The sequence below is a fragment of the Petaurus breviceps genome, unplaced genomic scaffold, assembly GCF_028583685.1.
Source record: "Petaurus breviceps papuanus isolate PSGF00001 unplaced genomic scaffold, PetGlider_PUasm1.0 346, whole genome shotgun sequence".
Classification (NCBI taxonomy): domain Eukaryota; kingdom Metazoa; phylum Chordata; class Mammalia; order Diprotodontia; family Petauridae; genus Petaurus; species Petaurus breviceps.
In genome coordinates this window covers 57338-73968 of record NW_027186139.1, presented here as the reverse complement: position 1 = coordinate 73968, position 16631 = coordinate 57338, and the positions used below count along the sequence as shown (strand labels likewise).

The 16631-nt window shown below is 45.1% G+C and overlaps 1 protein-coding gene across 1 annotated transcript in view; it reads left to right on the top strand.

The window, feature by feature from the left end:
• Positions 1–2884: 2884 nt before the first annotated feature.
• LOC138167976 (zinc finger protein 665-like) overlaps positions 2885–16631 on the top strand; it is a 30288-nt gene continuing 16541 nt past the window's right edge. The window contains exons 1-4 of the mRNA XM_069096955.1: positions 2885–3118; positions 4386–4460; positions 5535–5755; positions 6239–6393. Of these exons, the coding sequence (XP_068953056.1) occupies positions 5747–5755; positions 6239–6393 (164 nt within the window). The 5' untranslated portion in view covers positions 2885–3118; positions 4386–4460; positions 5535–5746. The remainder of the gene's footprint in view (positions 3119–4385; positions 4461–5534; positions 5756–6238; positions 6394–16631) is intronic.

Genomic DNA, 16631 nt, shown 5'->3' with positions numbered 1-16631 from the left:
TATTTTATGAGAACAGGAGAAAACAATGGAAAAGTAATGGGAGCTGTGGCAGACTCAAAAAGGGAATTAAAGTCTTGGCCCCATAGCTATAGAACTTGCCCAAGTAACATATTTGTGTGTATATTTATATATATATATATGTATATATATATAAAATACATGTATTCTATAATTTTATGGTATATATGCACACGTATATAAATACATATATATGTATAAATAAAATAGTTCTAAAAACACTGCTAGGTTTCTTTAGAACTAGAGGTCAGTTTAGAAGTAGAAACAATCTACTGTTTGCCTCTACAAAGAAACCCTCAGAAATAAAAACTCATAGAATGATCCTAGCCACAATCCAAAGCTTTGAAGTCCAAGAAAAAAATGCTGCAAGCATCCAGAAAGAACTCAGACACCTAGGAGCCACAGTCAGGATCTCATCATTTAGCTACCCCTAGTACAAAGGACTAGAGAGCTTGGAATATATCTTAAGAATGACTTACCAAGAATGACTTACCCACCATATATGACAAAAGCTCTATATGGGGGCAAATGGCACTTTAATGAAATTGAGGACTTCCACCCATAAGTGTTGAAAAAAGTAGGGCAGCACACAAACTTTGAAGTGCAAAGACAGGAGTCAAGAGAAACACAAAAATGGAAAATAATTAAGCAAAAAATAACGATAACTTGCTTGCATTTTAATGTGCACAGCTGATAACATAGATTTCCTCAGAAACATGAACACGGGTGATGAGTCATTAAACAGGAAGTCTTGGAGTAGTTATTCTATGTCTCAATGTTCTTGAAAGTGTGGCAAGGGAAGGTCAGAGAAAGACACCAGGCTGAGGACCAAGAAGAGTGAGGGAAAATGGAGATGTGGAAGTAGAAGTCTCTCTGACAGAGGAGGATCTGGTGGTCAGAGAAGCTGTCTCCTCTGAACTAGTTCAAGGAAGAGTTCTAAAGGAGAGATGATGAAACAGGTCCACACTTCCTAAGAGGGGAAGGATTGCTACAAGCATCTCCATGTCCCAGTTGACCTGGAAATGCAGCCAATGGAATGGCCAGAGAAGAGAGAGGTCCTTGTGCGAGAGGATGGGGCATCTCAGGGTCAAGCCCCAGAAATACCCCCATGATCTTGGGCATAGTGTTGTTTATCCTTTGTTGTTGAATAGGACAGTGCTGTCATGAGTTGATGTCATGAGGTGGAAGTGAATTGGATTAAAGTGAGGGAGGGCTGTGCAAAGTCACCAGCCTCACTTTCTCCTCTGGAGCCATGTGGCCCCACTGTCCAGGGAGATTGGAGATGACCCTCTTTGGGGAATGCATCCTATGAATGAAGGATGAGCCAAAGCCCTGGCCTGGCTGGCTGGAGAGATCTAGGAAGACTAAGGAGCTTTGTGCAGAGCTTGGGGAAAACAAAGAACTGCTCACTCAGCCCTCTGGGCCAAGGCTTTGTGTTTGGAAGGTGCTCAGCCTCATCTCCCTGCAGGAAAACACTCCTTTTTGCCACTCTCTGTTTATGATTTCCTTTTCCTTTTTCTTCTTGTCAGTACAACATTTTGACAGCCCTTTGTGTTTGTCAGACATAAATACCTGTCCCATATGGTACTGGAGGCAGCTGTGTGACAAAGAGCTCTGGAAGGGGGTCAGGTTTGAATGTGGCTTCAGACACTCATTAGATGTGTCACCAGGGTTGTTCTGGGAAATGTTTCACAACCAGCTCTCTGGGAAGGGGGTTGTGAACACAACACAGTTTTACATTTAATCTGCATGTCACCATTTTCTGCATCATTTTCTTAGTAATAATAATTACAGGTGACATTTATGTGGAGCCTTCCACGTGCCAGGCATTGTGCCAAGGGCTTTGCAATTCTGATTTCGTTGGATCCTCACAAGAATATGGAGAGGTAGGTGCTATTATCATGCCCATTTCAGAGATGAGGACACTGCGGCCATCAGAGCCAAAGGGACTCGTCACCCATCCATGAAGTGTCTGAGATGGAAGGTGATCTCAGGCCTGGGGCCCCATCTGCTGGCCAGCCTGGCTGCCCCTGGACAAGTGACCAAACACTAAGTCAGGAGCTGATCTGGAGCTTTGCAGATATCTGAGGCGTAAACGCGCAGCCTGAACACTGAACCAGCGGCTCTCCCAGGTTGGCAGGAGCCAGCTCCGTACCCTAAGCCCCGTCAGCCTCAGTTTCCTCCTGTGTAAAGTGGGCACAGCAGGAGTGCCCACGTCACGGGTTGATTTTGAGGAGAAAACGACCTAACAAGGGCAAAGCATTTTGGCATCATCAGAGGCGACCCCTGGGCGTGGATTGTGGTCGACACTTTCCATGGCTCCCCGGGGGACCCTGAACATGAGCCCACTGAGAGTCGCAGAGAAAGGAAGGTGGGGAAAATAAAGCCCTAACCCTCTCTTGGGGGAGGGGGCGAGGAATAGGTGCCTGCACGGCGGGGGAGGGGCCAGGGACGAGCCTAGCCCCTCCCACCAGGGAACGCGCGGTCCCGCCCCATCATTAGCCCCGCCCCACATAGCCTGGTGAAGGTGGTTCTGGCTTCTGAATAGGAAGCTCCCTTTTGGCGTTCAGCCAATGGGAATCAGAGGGGGAAACCACGTGGTCCTCGCCGCATCCATCATGCTCAAGCAGGGTAGGTTCTAGCCCGGACTACAATTCCCAGAAGGCCGGTCGTAGAAACAGGAAGCGGCCCTCCCTGGGAACTTACCGAACCGCCTGGAAGCTCGGCCTGACGTTCGACGACTGGGAGGCCGGAAGGAGCCGCTTCTGGTCACGTGCCTGCTTCAGCGTGTGCAGTTTTCCCTGGAGTTGGGGCTGCCCTGGGGCTGCGGGTCAGGTAAAGTGACCCCTGGGGGTGGGCGTGTGTCCCTGCTCCAGGTCAGCAGGAATGTGACCCAAAGGACGGGGGAGGCTGGCCGAGCCCTGGGCCCTGGCCCTGTGCTTGCAGCTCCCGGTAGGCGGCCCCTCCTCCCTCACGCTCCCGCCCCCGCCCCCATCGTCACTTCCGAGGTCCCGGTCACCTCTGGGGACCCGCCGTCCCTGGGCCCCCGCAGCCCCGCTCCCGGCCTCCCCTCCAGCGCCAGGTGTGACCCCAGCGCCAGGTGAGCCAGGATCGTCCCGGGGCCCCCAGCCCCTGCCCGGCCCTCAGCCCCCGGGCCGCTTCCCTCCCAGATCCCCGCCCTGGGCCCCCACCTCCTAGTCCTGCAGAGCCTGGGTCATCCTCGTGGCACCACAGGGGCCCGGAGCCCCAGTAACGGGGACCTTGTTACCCCCAGTCCCTCCCACGGCTCCGGGCCCCAGGAGGACACTGCCCTCCCTGAATGGGGTGAACTCTCCCCGAGTGGGACAGCCACCCTCCTATCGGACTGACCGCGCCTGGTTGGGTTCCCAGTTTATGGGGCAGTGACCTGGATGTCCCGGTCACCTCCCAGCCGAGGCACGATCTTCCTTTTAGCCCCGTCATTCAGAGCGTGGGCTCTCTCTCCAAGGCCATCCTTGGGCCCTGGGCAGTTGGTTCTGAGTCCTGACAGAGCTTTTCCAGCCTCTTCCCTCTCGGTCCTCCCCCTCCCTCCCCAGCACCACGGGGGGGCGTGGCCTCTGAGTGCCCCCGCCCCTCATCTCTCTTGGCTCCAGGACTTTGGGGCTCCTGCCTGACTGCCCTCCCCTGCAGTGTCTGGGGGCTCCTCTGAGCCTCCTGCCTCTTCAGCTTCCTTTCCTGCGCTGTGTCTTTCCACCAGAGGGAAGGACTGTCTGTGAATCCCCAGCCCTGAGCGTGAGAGGCCCCCCAAAGTCTTAGGGGCTGCTAGGGGCCACCCTGGTACTTTTAGGGACCTGTGTACACATATGTATGTACATACATCCACACATACATGCATATATACATACACACATGCATGTATACACGTGTAAGCAGGTATATGTACATTTCCTGTTTACAGATAAACAAGCCTATAAAATGCACCTTTTCCAGTCTATAAGTCAGGCAGTGATGGGGAAGGCATCACCAGTGTGCTGCCTTGGTACTGTCTGCTATTTCTAACATTGCAAATGTAGAGGAAGGTTAAGGGGTTCCTAGAGCTTGTCTTTTTGAGTTGTCATATCATGGCACCCCCATCTATCTGTTCCAGTTAACCCTCAGGGGTCAGTAATAAGGGAGGGACTGAGAGGCAACCCCCCTTTTGCTGGCCTGGGCCTGTCCCTGTCCAAATAGCCTTTCATCTCATTGCAAAAGTTATCAGTGAAAGGTGGCTCCCTCTTGAATCCCTTGAGAATCTGCCCTGTTAAGAGTCTCAATATGTTGCCACCTAGATATGTTATCAGAAACTTCTTTTAATTCTCTTTGTCCTAAATTTTGACTTCCTAATTCAGGTAAAAGACTGAACAAAGAATTGACCTTTCAACAATAAGGAGAATTTACAGTGTCCTTTGGACTTTCCTTGAAGAGTAAGTTGTATTGTTCTAGTTATTAATTTTATTGTTTTAAAACAATTTAATTTTTAATTTATGAAGCAAAAGAAGCATTTCTGTAGCATGGTATAATAAAGAAGATGGTTGTATGTGAACCTAGAAATCTTCTGCAAATACCCGCAAATAGGTCACCTTGCTATCTGTCTCTAAATACAACAAAATGATCCTGGAAATGTCTGTTTTTCTTACCTCAGCCCCAGCCCTGCAGATGTCCCCCATTAGACACACACACATAGGTATATATGGGTGCATGGGTGAAGCTTTCCCACATATGCTTTTATTTCTCACGCCTTTCTCTGGATGCAGACGGGGCCTTTCTTCATTTGTCCTTTAGAGTTAATTTGGATATTTATCACAGACAAAATGCCTTATTCTCTAAAAGTCCTTCTTGAGACACCATTCTTCTTAACTGTCTACACTTGGCTCTTGCTTTCACTCCATTGTTTTCTAAAATCAGTGAGCCCCTAGTTTCTTGTAGCACAGTAGTATTCCATTGCATTCATGTACCACAACTTCTTTGGGCATTCCCCAATTGATGGGCATCCCTGCAATTTCCAGTTCAGATTTGGGAGACCGGTTCTAGTGTGAAAGAATTCGCTCAGGTGACATTCTGTTTATCCATTGAGAGGTGTGTTTAGGTGAAATCATAAGGAAGGACCTTTGCCGTACGCATGGGGAAGAGGAAAGGTAGAGGTATTGGGGGGGAGTGGGCCTATACAGACAGAAAGCTATACAGCTTGCAGATGTTCAAGGTGATGATGTAGTTATAGGGTTTGTGGTAGTTAAAGATTAAGGACATGTGGGGGTGGAGAGGCAAAGGTTAAAGGTTAGGGACAAGGGGGACACAGGATAAGGGTCACAGGGGATAAGGGAGACAAAAGCAGGTCTTTTGGTACAAGGTAAGGAGAAGTTTTATGATTTTTCAGGTGAAGGGGGAAAGGAGTTTAGGATGTTCTCAAGTTACAGGATGAGCTAGAGAATCAGGCTCCCTCAGGAGGGGCCTCACAAAGTACTGGAAAAGCAAATCTTAATATCCTTTTTACCCCCTAGGGCACCATTTGTATCCACTTCACTGTCAGAACCCCAGGCACTGGCTCCCTGTGTGTGGTCTCCCGGGGGATTCCAGGCCTAAGCTCTTCTGGTGACTGCCAAGAGTCTTCCCCAGCTGCTGGTTAGCCCCCAGGACACAGTGCTCCTGCTTTCCCAGGCTCAGTGATCCCGTGGAGCCCTTCTGTCACTGCAATGTCTGTGACCTCCCTGCCATGAGCTGGGTTAGAATGTCTCCCTCTTAGGCCTCAACTGTGCTCCCCTTCTGGCCTCCTGCCCCTCTTCCATCAGAGCTCTCAGGCCCCCTGCCAGGGGGCTGAATCCCAGACTGGATTTGGTCTCTCACTCTCAGGCTTTCCCTGGTAACTCCATCCCATAGCCCTCCCCATCTCCAACTTTCCTAAGATTCTCTCCTCCTGGATCAGGCATTCAGTCTGTTTTCTAGATAATGTATTTGTGTTAGTGAGGGGAAAGGGGATGCAGGGAGGGCAGAGGAACACCTTGGGGGAGAGCTCTGGTCTCATCCCACCTGGGATCCCAGGTCCCTTCTGCCTCTTTCTTCTTTGGGGGAGAATGGGGAGGGGAAGGTGAAAGAAGAGAAGGAGCCTGAGAGGGTGGGACTGTCTTCTTTTCCAAGCCCTACCCTACTTCTGGGGTGGAGTCTCTGCCCAGAGGGGAGGGCCTTACCCTCTGTAAATCCTCCTTAGGATACCCTCCAGCCTGGGGATAGAAAGGAAGACCCTCTGACCTTCTGGGATCTTTCAGACTCCCCAGCTCAGCCTGCAGAGGGCCAAGGCCTGGCCCCAGCCGGAAGCCTGGAGCCAGAGGGAATGGCCCTGGCAGCTGCAGACCCCCAGCCCAGGTGAGTGCTCTGTTTCTTCAGACTTGACCAACGTCAGCTGGAGACAAGGAGGCCATTTCCATAGACAAAGAGGATTGTATGTGAGGCCTATGTGAGGGCAATCCCCTCCCTGTGTATTATTTCTTTTCAAAAATAGGCTAGGAATTGAAAACAGTAGTAACAACACTGCCCTGCTCTCTTCTGTGTTTTAAATTGATTGGGGGACACTTTGACATCACAAGCATTAATAAGGTTTCCCTCATGACCCCTGAGGCACAAGGATGTCCACTTCACTCATTCCTCTCTGTCCTTTTGGGGTCTTCTCTTTGCTCCCTGTATCCATGCCTGCCACCCCTCCCCTCGTATCCCTAGAACTGCTCCCCCCTCCCCTTTGCCTCTTTGGCCAAGTTCTCCCTGCCAGACCTTGAAGACAGCATTCTCTGCTGATCTTCCAGGGTCTGAGCTGGACCACCAGCTTACCTGTCTGGTGCACACTGACCCCTCCTGTCTTTTAGCTGGTTTGTCTTTCAAGGGCACACTGAAAGGGCAGTGAGGGTTGATAGGAGCAAATACTATGAGGTTGGATTGGGGGTTGGGGTCCAGGGCTGCTGCCTTCTGTGGTCCAGTGTTTCTGGAAGTAACAGCAACTCAAGAAAACAGGTTAAGTTGGCTTCTGGGTCACACTCACAGGTTCCCAGGCCCTTAGCAGAGCGGGTTGGACCAGGCCACAGAAAAGAGTTCCTTTTTTAGCTGTCAGTGTACTAGCATTTGTGAAGGATAGAGGGAGGATATAGGGAGAGGGCCGAGTTTGGGGAACTGTTCAAAGTCTAGGGGGTTTTCTTTTCCAGGGCAGGGGAAGGGCATTACAGGAGACACTCAGTTCTTGTCAGAGAGCATTGGGCTTGAAGGCAAAGACACAATGAAGTGATTTACTTTTCCCCAAATCTACTTTTGACCATCTTCACAGCTGCCCTATGTGGGAGGTGTTCTTCTCATTTGTGTTTCACTGTTCAGGGAACTGAGGCAAACAGGTTCAATGACTTAACTAGGGTCAAACAGCCAATAAGTGTCTGAGGCTGGATTTGACTCAGATCCTCCTGACTCCAGGCCTGGTGCTCTGTCTACTAAGCAGACCAGCTGCCTTTGGCTATTAACCTTTTTTAAACAATATTTCCTTTTTCCCGCAATGACACATACAAACATGTTTTTATTTCTGTTTTGGGGTCCCAATTCTCTACTTACCTCCTTCCTCTTACCTCTCTCACACACAGTATGCAATCATAAAAAGGCTACACATGTGCAATCATGTAAGGCATTTCCATATTAGTCACTTTGTGAAAGGAAACTTGAAGCAAAGGAAAGTGAAAAATAGTGTGCTTTAGGTCTGTATTCAGACTCAATTAGTTCTTTCTCTGGAGAGGGATGGCATTTTTCTCATGAGTCCTTTGGGGTTTCCTTAGATTAAGGCACCACTGAGAAAAGTAAGTTTTTCTCTGTTGTTCTCCATACAGTGTTGCTGTGGACAGCATTATCCTTCACTTCCTTCTGCATCAGTTCATGGAAGACTTTCTGGGTGTTTCTGAACTCACCCTGCTTCTCATATACCACAGCTAGATAAGGCATTCCCCAATTAATGGGCACTTCCTCAGTTTCCAATTCTTTGCCACCACAAAAAGAGCTGGTATAAATGCCCTTCTCTAAATTGGGCCTTTTCTCTGTCACTTTTTAAGAAATCCTCTGTGGATACCAACTTGCCAGCGTTATTGCTGGATCAGAGGGTGTGCACAGCTTCATAGCTCTTTGACTATTCTTCCAAAGTGCTTTCCACAATGGTTGGGTCGATTCACAACTCCACCAGCTGTGCATTAGTGTCCCAGTTTTCCTGCTTTCCTCCGGTTTTTATAATTTCCCTTTTCTATTTGATTAGCCAATTTAATAGGTGAGGTGGTTACCTAGAGTTTTTTAGTTTACATTTCTCTAGTCAGTAGGGATTTAAAGCATTTTTTATAATTATAGATGGACTTTATTTTTTTTCTTTGAAAACTGCCTGTTCATAGCCTTTCACCATTTATCAATTGGGTCATGACTTGTATGATTACACATCTGACTCGGAGTTCTATGTATTTGAGAAATGAGATCTTTGTTAAAGATGGTTGCTGTAAATTTTTTTCTCAATTGTCAGTTTTCCTTTTAAACTTGGTTTCATTAATTTTGTTTCTGCGAAAAACCTTTTAAATTTAGTACAGTCAAAATGAGCCATTTCCCATCTAGTAATACAGTTTATGGGGGAGTTCATTCTGTTCATATTTACAGCTATGATAACTAACTGGGTATTTCCTTTAATAAGTAATTGGAGAAAAATAAAATATTTTTTCAGAATGTACAAAACAAAAGAAAATAGACTTTCTCCACCATTCTTTACTGCACCATCCATTAGATAGTCATTCCAGAAATTTGGAATTCTCTGAATAAATTCTTTTACCTTGACAGTGTACTTTCTAGCATGTACTGATGAGGGTGTGAAAAGAATAAGCTTCAAACCAGTTAGTACTTAATTACTTTGATTTGTTTCTAGTTTCATTGCAGAATTAAGTTCCCGTCTTTGGGAAAAGCTAGCCCCCACAGTTAAGCCACACTGACATCGATATTCTCCTAAGTCTAGGTTACCTGTAGATTTAGGGAATACACATACTGAGAAGACTGTCGTTTTGTAGCAGATAATTTAGAGTCAAACACGTATCTGTCTACGACGAAAATAGTCATGGGAGTATAAGGCTCTGCCAAGGCTAAGTTCCTCTTTCTGGCTGCTGGAGGAAGGAGGCTGGTGAAAGCATAAGTTCTTCTCTCCGTGCTTCGGGGATTGGCTCCTTTTCATTTTTTCTTCACCAGAAGATTAAGTCTGAGTTGAGAAGTATCATCTGCTAAGGTTGGCTTCCCTTTCTGGCAGTGGAGCCCTGCCTCCAGCTGGCGGCTCCTCCCCTGCTGCTCCCGCCCATACGCGTTTGTGGGTGCCCTGTCTCTTTGGAGATCTAGGTTCACCGCTCCAGTTTTACCACTGGGCCTCATTTTCCCCTGGAACCAGAAGTTCTGCTTCTGGCCTCCCCTCCAGGACCAGGTGTTTTCTGGCTCCCAGAGCCCAGCTCCAGTCATTTTAGCCCTTTTATTCATAGTGTGGGCTCTCACTACAAGGCTATCCTTGGACTGATAAGCAATTAATAACTCAGTCCTGACAAAGCTTTTCCAACCTCTTTCCCTCTCAGTCCTCCCCCATCTATCCCCCAACACCATGAGTGGGTCTGTGGCCTCTGACTGCCCCCTCTCCTCATCTCTCACTTGATTCCACTATTTTGGGACTCCTGACTGACTGCTCTCCTCTTCAGTGTCTGGGGGCTTCTCTGACTCTCCCTCCCTTTTCAGGTTCCTTTCCTGTGCTGTCTCTTTCCATCAGAGGGCAAAGACTATCCTTTGTCTTTTTTTTTTTTTGTCTTTATTAATTTGTTTACTTTTAGTTTACAAGATTCGTTACCTCAATTCCTTTAGTTTCAAATTTTCTCTCCCTCCCTCCCTCCCCCCCATGGCGGCGTACAAATCAAGTATAGTATCTGCACATACTTTCACATTAGGCATTAGTCAGGTTATAAAGAAGGATTGTAACAGATGGAATGAAGAATGGGAAAGAGGAAACAAAACCAAACAAGAAAACGAAAAAGGGCAGGTCGTTTACTTCAATCTGGGTTCAAACTCAGTTCTTACTCTGGATGCACACATCTCTCTCCATCATGAGTCTTTTGGGGTTGATTTATGACTCTGGATTGCTGGGAAGAGTCCAGTCTGTCAAAGTTGGTCATCACACATGCGTTGTGTCTGTAATTGTGTACAAATTCCTCCTGGCTCCACTCTTCTCACTCAGCATCAGTTCGTATAAGCCTCTCCAGGTAAATATGAAGTCCATCTGCTCCTCGTTTCTTATAGCACAATAGTATTCCATAACATGCATATACCACAACTTGTTCAGCCATTCCCCAATTGATGGGCACCCCCTGAATTTCCAATTCTTTGCTACCACAAAAAGAGCTGCTATAAATGTTTTTGTACATATGGGTCTTTTTCCCACTTCTGTGATCTCTTTGGGATACAACCCTAGAAATGCTATTGCTGGGTCAAAGGGTATGAAATTATAGCCCTTTGGGCATAATTTCAAATTGCTTTCCAGAATGGTTGGATCAGTTCACAACTCCACCAGCAATGCAATAGTGTTCTAATTTTTCCACATCCTCTCCAACATTTGTCATTTTCCTGTTTTGTCATCTTTGCCAATCTAACTGGTGAGATGTGGTACCTCAGAGTTGTTTTGATTTGCATTTCTCTAATCAATAGTGATTTAGAGCATATTTTCATATGCTTATAATTTATTTCTGTAATTTCTTCCTCTGTAAACTGCCTGTACATATCCTTTGACCATTTATCAATTGGGGAATGACTTGTATTCTTATTGATTTGACTCAGTTCTCTGTATATTTTAGAAATGAGTCCTTTATCAGTGACATAGGTTGTAAAAATTCTTTCCTAATTTTCCACTTCCCTCTTAATCCTGGTTATATTGGCTTTGTTTGTACAGAAGCTTTTCAATTTAATGTAAACAAAATTATCCATTTTGAATTTTATAATACTCTCTAATTCTTGTTTGGTCATAAAGTCTTCCCCTCTCCACAAATCTGACAGGTAAACTATTCCTTGCTTTCCCAGATTGCTTAGAGTATCAGCCTTTATACCTCGATCATGCACCCATTTAGACTTGATTTTGGTATATGGTGTTAGATAATGGTCTATGCCCAGTTTCTGCCATACTGTATTCCAGTTTTCCCAGCAGTTTTTGTCAAATAGTGAGTTCTTATCCCCAAAACTGGGGTCTTTGGGTTTATCAAACAATTGATTACTATAGTCTTTGACTGCTGAGGCTCATGTACCCAATCTGTTCCACTGATCTACTACTCTATTCCTCAGCCAGCGCCAAGTAGTTTGATGACTGCTGCTTTATAGTATAGATTAAAATCTGGTATAGCTAATCCACCATCCCTTCCATTTCTTTTCATTAATTCCCTTGATATTCTGGACCTTTTGTTCTTACAAATGAATTTTATTACTATTTTTTCTAGCTCTGTAAGGTAGTTTTTTGGTAAACTGATTGGTATGGCACTAAATAAATCATTTAATTTAGGTAAAATTGTCATTTGTATTATATTAGCTCGACCCAGCCATGAGCAATTGATGTCTTTCCAATTAGTTAGATCTGACTTTATTTGTGTGAAAAGTGTTTTGTAGCTTTGTTCATATGGGTCTTGGGTTTGTTTTGGCAGGTAGATGCCCAAATATTTTATAATGTCTACAGTAACTTTAAATGGGTTTTCTCTTTCTATCTCTTTCTGTTGAATTTCATTAGAAATGTACAGGAATGCTGAGGATTTACGTGTGTTTATTTTATATCCTGCAACTTTATATGCTGCCAAATTTATTTATTGTCTCAAGTAGTTTTTTACTTGATTCTCTAGGATTCTCTAAGTATATCATCATATCATCTGCAAAGAGTGATAGCTCGGTCTCTTCTTTGCCTAATTTGATTGCTTTGATTTCTTTTTCTTCTCTAATTGCTACTGCTAACATTTCTAGTACCAGATTGAATAAGAGGGGTGATAGTGGACACCCTTGTTTCACCCCTGATCTTATTGGAAATGCTTCTAGCTTATCCCAATTATATATAATATTTGCTGATGGTACCTGTTATTTTAAGGAAGGCTCCATCTATTCCTATACTTTCTAGTGTTTTTAATAGGAATGGATGTTGTATTTTGTCAAAAGCCTTTTCTGCATCTATTGAGATAATCATGTGGTTTCTGCTAGTTTTATTGTTGATATAATCAATTATATTGATGGTTTTCCTAATATTAAACCATCCTTGCATTCCTGGAATGAATCCTACCTGATCAAAGTGTATCATTCTTGTGATAAGTTGCTGTAGTCTTTTTGCTAGTATTTTATTTAAAATTTTTGCATCTATATTCATGAGGGAGATTGGTCTATAATTTTCTTTCTCTGTTTTCTCTCTTCCTGATTTAGGGAACAGTACCATATTTGTATCATAAAAAGAATTTTGTAGGACTCCTTCTTCACTAATTTTCCCAAATAGTTTGTAGAGTGTTGGAATCAGTTGTTCTTTAAATGTTTGATAGAATTCACTAGTAAATCCATCTGGCCCTGGAGATTTTTTTCCTAGGGAGTTCACTGATGACTTGTTTGATTTCTTTTTCTGAGATGCGGTTAAGTAATTTACTTCCTCGTCAGTTAACTTGGGCAGCCTGTATTTTTGTAAATATTCATCCATTTCACTGATTGTCAAATTTATGTGCATACAACTGGGCAAAATCATTCCTAATTATTGTTTTAATTTCCTCTTCATTGGTGGTAGGTTCACCCTTTTCATTTTTGATACTTTTAATTTGGTTTTCTTCTTTCTTTTGTTTTTTTTATCATATTGACTAAGGGTCTGTCCATTTTATTGCTCTCCCCTCGCTCCAGTGTGTGGGGGCTCCTCTTATCCTACGGCTTTTCAGCTTCCGTCCCTGTGCAGTCTCTTTCCACCAGATGGCAAGGACTGTCCTTTGTCTTTGAATCCCTAGCCCTTAACATAATGGTGGCTTATTGACCCCTGACTATGAGAGGCCACCCAAACTCTTAGGGGCTGCTAGGTGCCACCATAGTACTTTTAGGGACGTGTGTACACATACAAACATACACACATGTAGAAGCATGCTTGCATGCATACATGCATATACATGTAAGCATGTATATCTACATTTCCTGATTGTTTTATCAAATTTAGAAGTCTTCCCTTTAGATCTGTCAGGCCTATTTGAATCTAGGATTAAGGAAAAGAATGGAATTTTAGAACAATTAGCTCTGATAGACCCCTGGAGCAATCTGAATGAGAATAGGATGGAGTATACCTATTACTCACCTGTGCCTGGCACCTTCACACACCTTGACCATGTAATAGGGCACAGAAACCTCACAGGGATACAGATGAACAAGTCTATAAAATGCACCTTTCCCAGTCCATTAGTCAGGCAGTGATGGGGAAGGCATCACCAGTCTGCTTTGTTGGTACTGTCTGCTATTTGTAACATTGCAAATGTAGAGGAAGCTTAAGGGGTCCCTAGAACTTGTCTTTTGGAATTGTCATATCACATTTCCTTCATAGGTCAGTGATTGGGGAGGGACTGATGTCCCTTTTTGCTGATGTGGGCCTATCCAATTGGCCTTTCATCTCATTACAAAAGATATCAATCAAAGGTGGTTCTGATGAGGGATGGCAGTAGGTTCCGCAGGAACTCTGATCTTTATCTAAGACCAGAAAGCCTTCGATTCAGTCTGGAAAGAATTCAGCCCAAGCCAACTTGGAGTCAGAGTTGTAAAAGTTTATCGTACACTTTACAGCCGTCAAGGGTCCTTAGGGGACCTGCAAGTCCAAAGAAGACACAGGCATGGATTTTAAGGAGTTAAGGCTATTCATTGGATGTCAGTTATGCTGACCAGGTGAGAAGAGGGTGGGATTAGGGAGGAGTTAAGGTGGGGCCAGTGTTTAAAGGAACATGTACTTTTAATGTCAGCTGTGCAAGTGTTTTGCCCATAATTCACTGGGAAATAGCCCAACGGGGGGCTACCTGGAGGTGTGGCTTTAGGCTTGAAACTAAGTCAGTCACTAAGTCTGCGAGCGGCCAAGGGCTGACGAAGAAGTGCCCAGTCTGCCACCCATCAGTGTCATGTTTGACCAGATTGATGTCTGGGAATGAAGGCTGAGACTCAGTGTGTGGATAATAGGCTAAGGAGTTAACCCAGAGATAGGGTCCTGAAGGATTCATGGGGGCAGCCAAGGAGTCAACCTAAAGATAGGGCACCAAAGGTTTCATGGGGGCAGCGGGACATTATACAAGGGGAAGATAATAGTTGCCTGAGCTGGAATGTTTATCAATACTTTAGTGAAGGATTCTTAAGAATAGCTTGTTCTTGTTCCAAGCTGAGATAAACAATTCATGAGTTGTTTCTGGGCAGAGTTAATGCTCTGAAGCTGGGCGGGGCGGGCATGATTTTACAGACTGATGTTACAAATTGGTATTACAAATTGACTTTACAACTTGATTTCACAAACATAGATCCCAAGCACCCCATCAATTCCATCTTGAGTCTCTTACTAATCTGCAATGGCAAGACCTTCACTGTGTTGCCACCTAGACATGTTATCAGAAACTTCTTTTAATTCTCTTTGTCCTGAATTATGTCCTTAATTCAGGTAAAAGCCTGAACAAAGTATTGTCCTTGTAAGAATAAGGAGAATTTATAAGGTCTTTTGGACCTTCCTTGAAGAGTATGTTGGTGTTGTTATTAATTTTATTATTTTAAAATAATTAAAAATTTTTTTTTTGCCTTTTTGGAGGGCAATTGGGGTTAAGTAACTTGCCCAAGGTTACACAGCTAGTTTTTGTGTGTGTGTGTGGGGGGGTGTGAAGTGTTTTTAAGGCCAGAACCAAACTCGGGTCCTCCTGACTCCAGGGCCAGCACTCTACTCACTGCGTCACCTAGCCACCCAATAATTTAAGTTTTTATTTATAGAGCAAAACAAGCATTTCCATAACAGTATAATAAAGAAGATGATTGTATGTGAAGTGATAAATCTGCAAATACCTGCAAATAAACCAACTTGATATTCCTTTCTAAATACAACAGAATGATCCTGGAAATTCCTTTTTTTCCTTTGTTTTTCTTACTTCAGCCTCAGCCCTGGAGATGTCCACCATTAGACACACAGATTTATATATGGGTATATATGGATGCATACGTAAGATTATTCCATATATGCTGCTGTTGTCCCTACTATCTTTGGAGGCAGACAGGGCCTTTCTTCATTTGTCCTTCAGAGTTACTTTGGATAGGTATAATAGACAAAATATCTTATTCTCTTAGAGTCCTTCTTAAGATACCATTCTTCTTACTGTCCACAGCTTTCCCTCCATTATTTTCTAAAATCAGTGAGCTCCTCGTCTCTTACTCAGCAGTATTCCAGTGCATTCATGTGCCACAGCTTCTTTGGGCATTCCCAGTTGATGGGCATCCCTGCAATTTCCAGTTCAGATTTGGGAGACTGGCTTTAGTGTGAAAGAATTCACTCAGGTGACATTCTGTTTATCCATTGAGAGCTTTATTTAGTTGAAATCACAAGGAAGGACCTTTGCTGTACACATGGGGCAGAGGAAAGGTAGAGGTATTGGGGGGAGTGGGCCTATATAGACAGAAAGCTATACAGTCTGCAGATGTTCAAGGTGATGATGTAGTCTTAGGGTTTGTGGTAGTTAAAGATTAAGGACATGTGGGGGTGGAGAGAGACAGGTTAAAGGTTAGGGACAAGGGGGACACAGGATAAGGGAGAGAAAAGCAGGTCTTTGGTATAAGGTGAGAAGTTTTATGGTTTTTCAGGTTAAGGGGGAAAGGAGTTTAGGATGTTCTCAAGTTACAGGATGAGCTAGAGAATGAAGCTGCCTCAGGAGGGGCCTCACACACAAAGTACTGGCAAAGCAAATCTTAATATCCTTTTTACCCCCTAGGGCACCATTTGTATCCACTTCACACTCAGAACCCAGGCACTGGCTCCCTGTGTCTGGGCTCCCTGGAGGGATTCCAGGCCTAAGCTCTTCCGGTGACTCCCAGGAGTCCTTCCCAGCTGCTCGTTAGCCCCCAGGACCCAGTCCTCCTGCTTTCCTAGGCTCAGTGTCCCCCTGGAGCCCTTCTGTCACTTCAGTGTCCCTGAGCTCCCTACTCTGAGCTGGGTTAGAATGTCTTCCTCCCTGCCCCTACCTGTGCTTCCCTTACCCAGACCTCCTGCTCACCTCTCCCCCCTCCCCCACTTCTATCAAAGCCCTCAGGCCCCCTGCCAGGGGGATGAATCTGAGACTGGATTTGATCTCCCAACCTCAGGCTTACCCTGGTCATTCCTTGGTAGCTCCATCCCAGGACACTCCCCAACCCCAACCTTCCCAAGTTTCCTTCCTCCTAGATGATGCAGTCAGTCTGTTTTCTAGATAATGCACGCGTGTGCGTGTGTGTGTGTGTGTTAATTGGGAAGAGGGGGTGCAGGGAGGGCAGAGGACCAGCTGGGGAGAGAGCTCTGATTCAGGAGCCACTGAGGCTCTGCCTGGTCTCATCCCACCTAG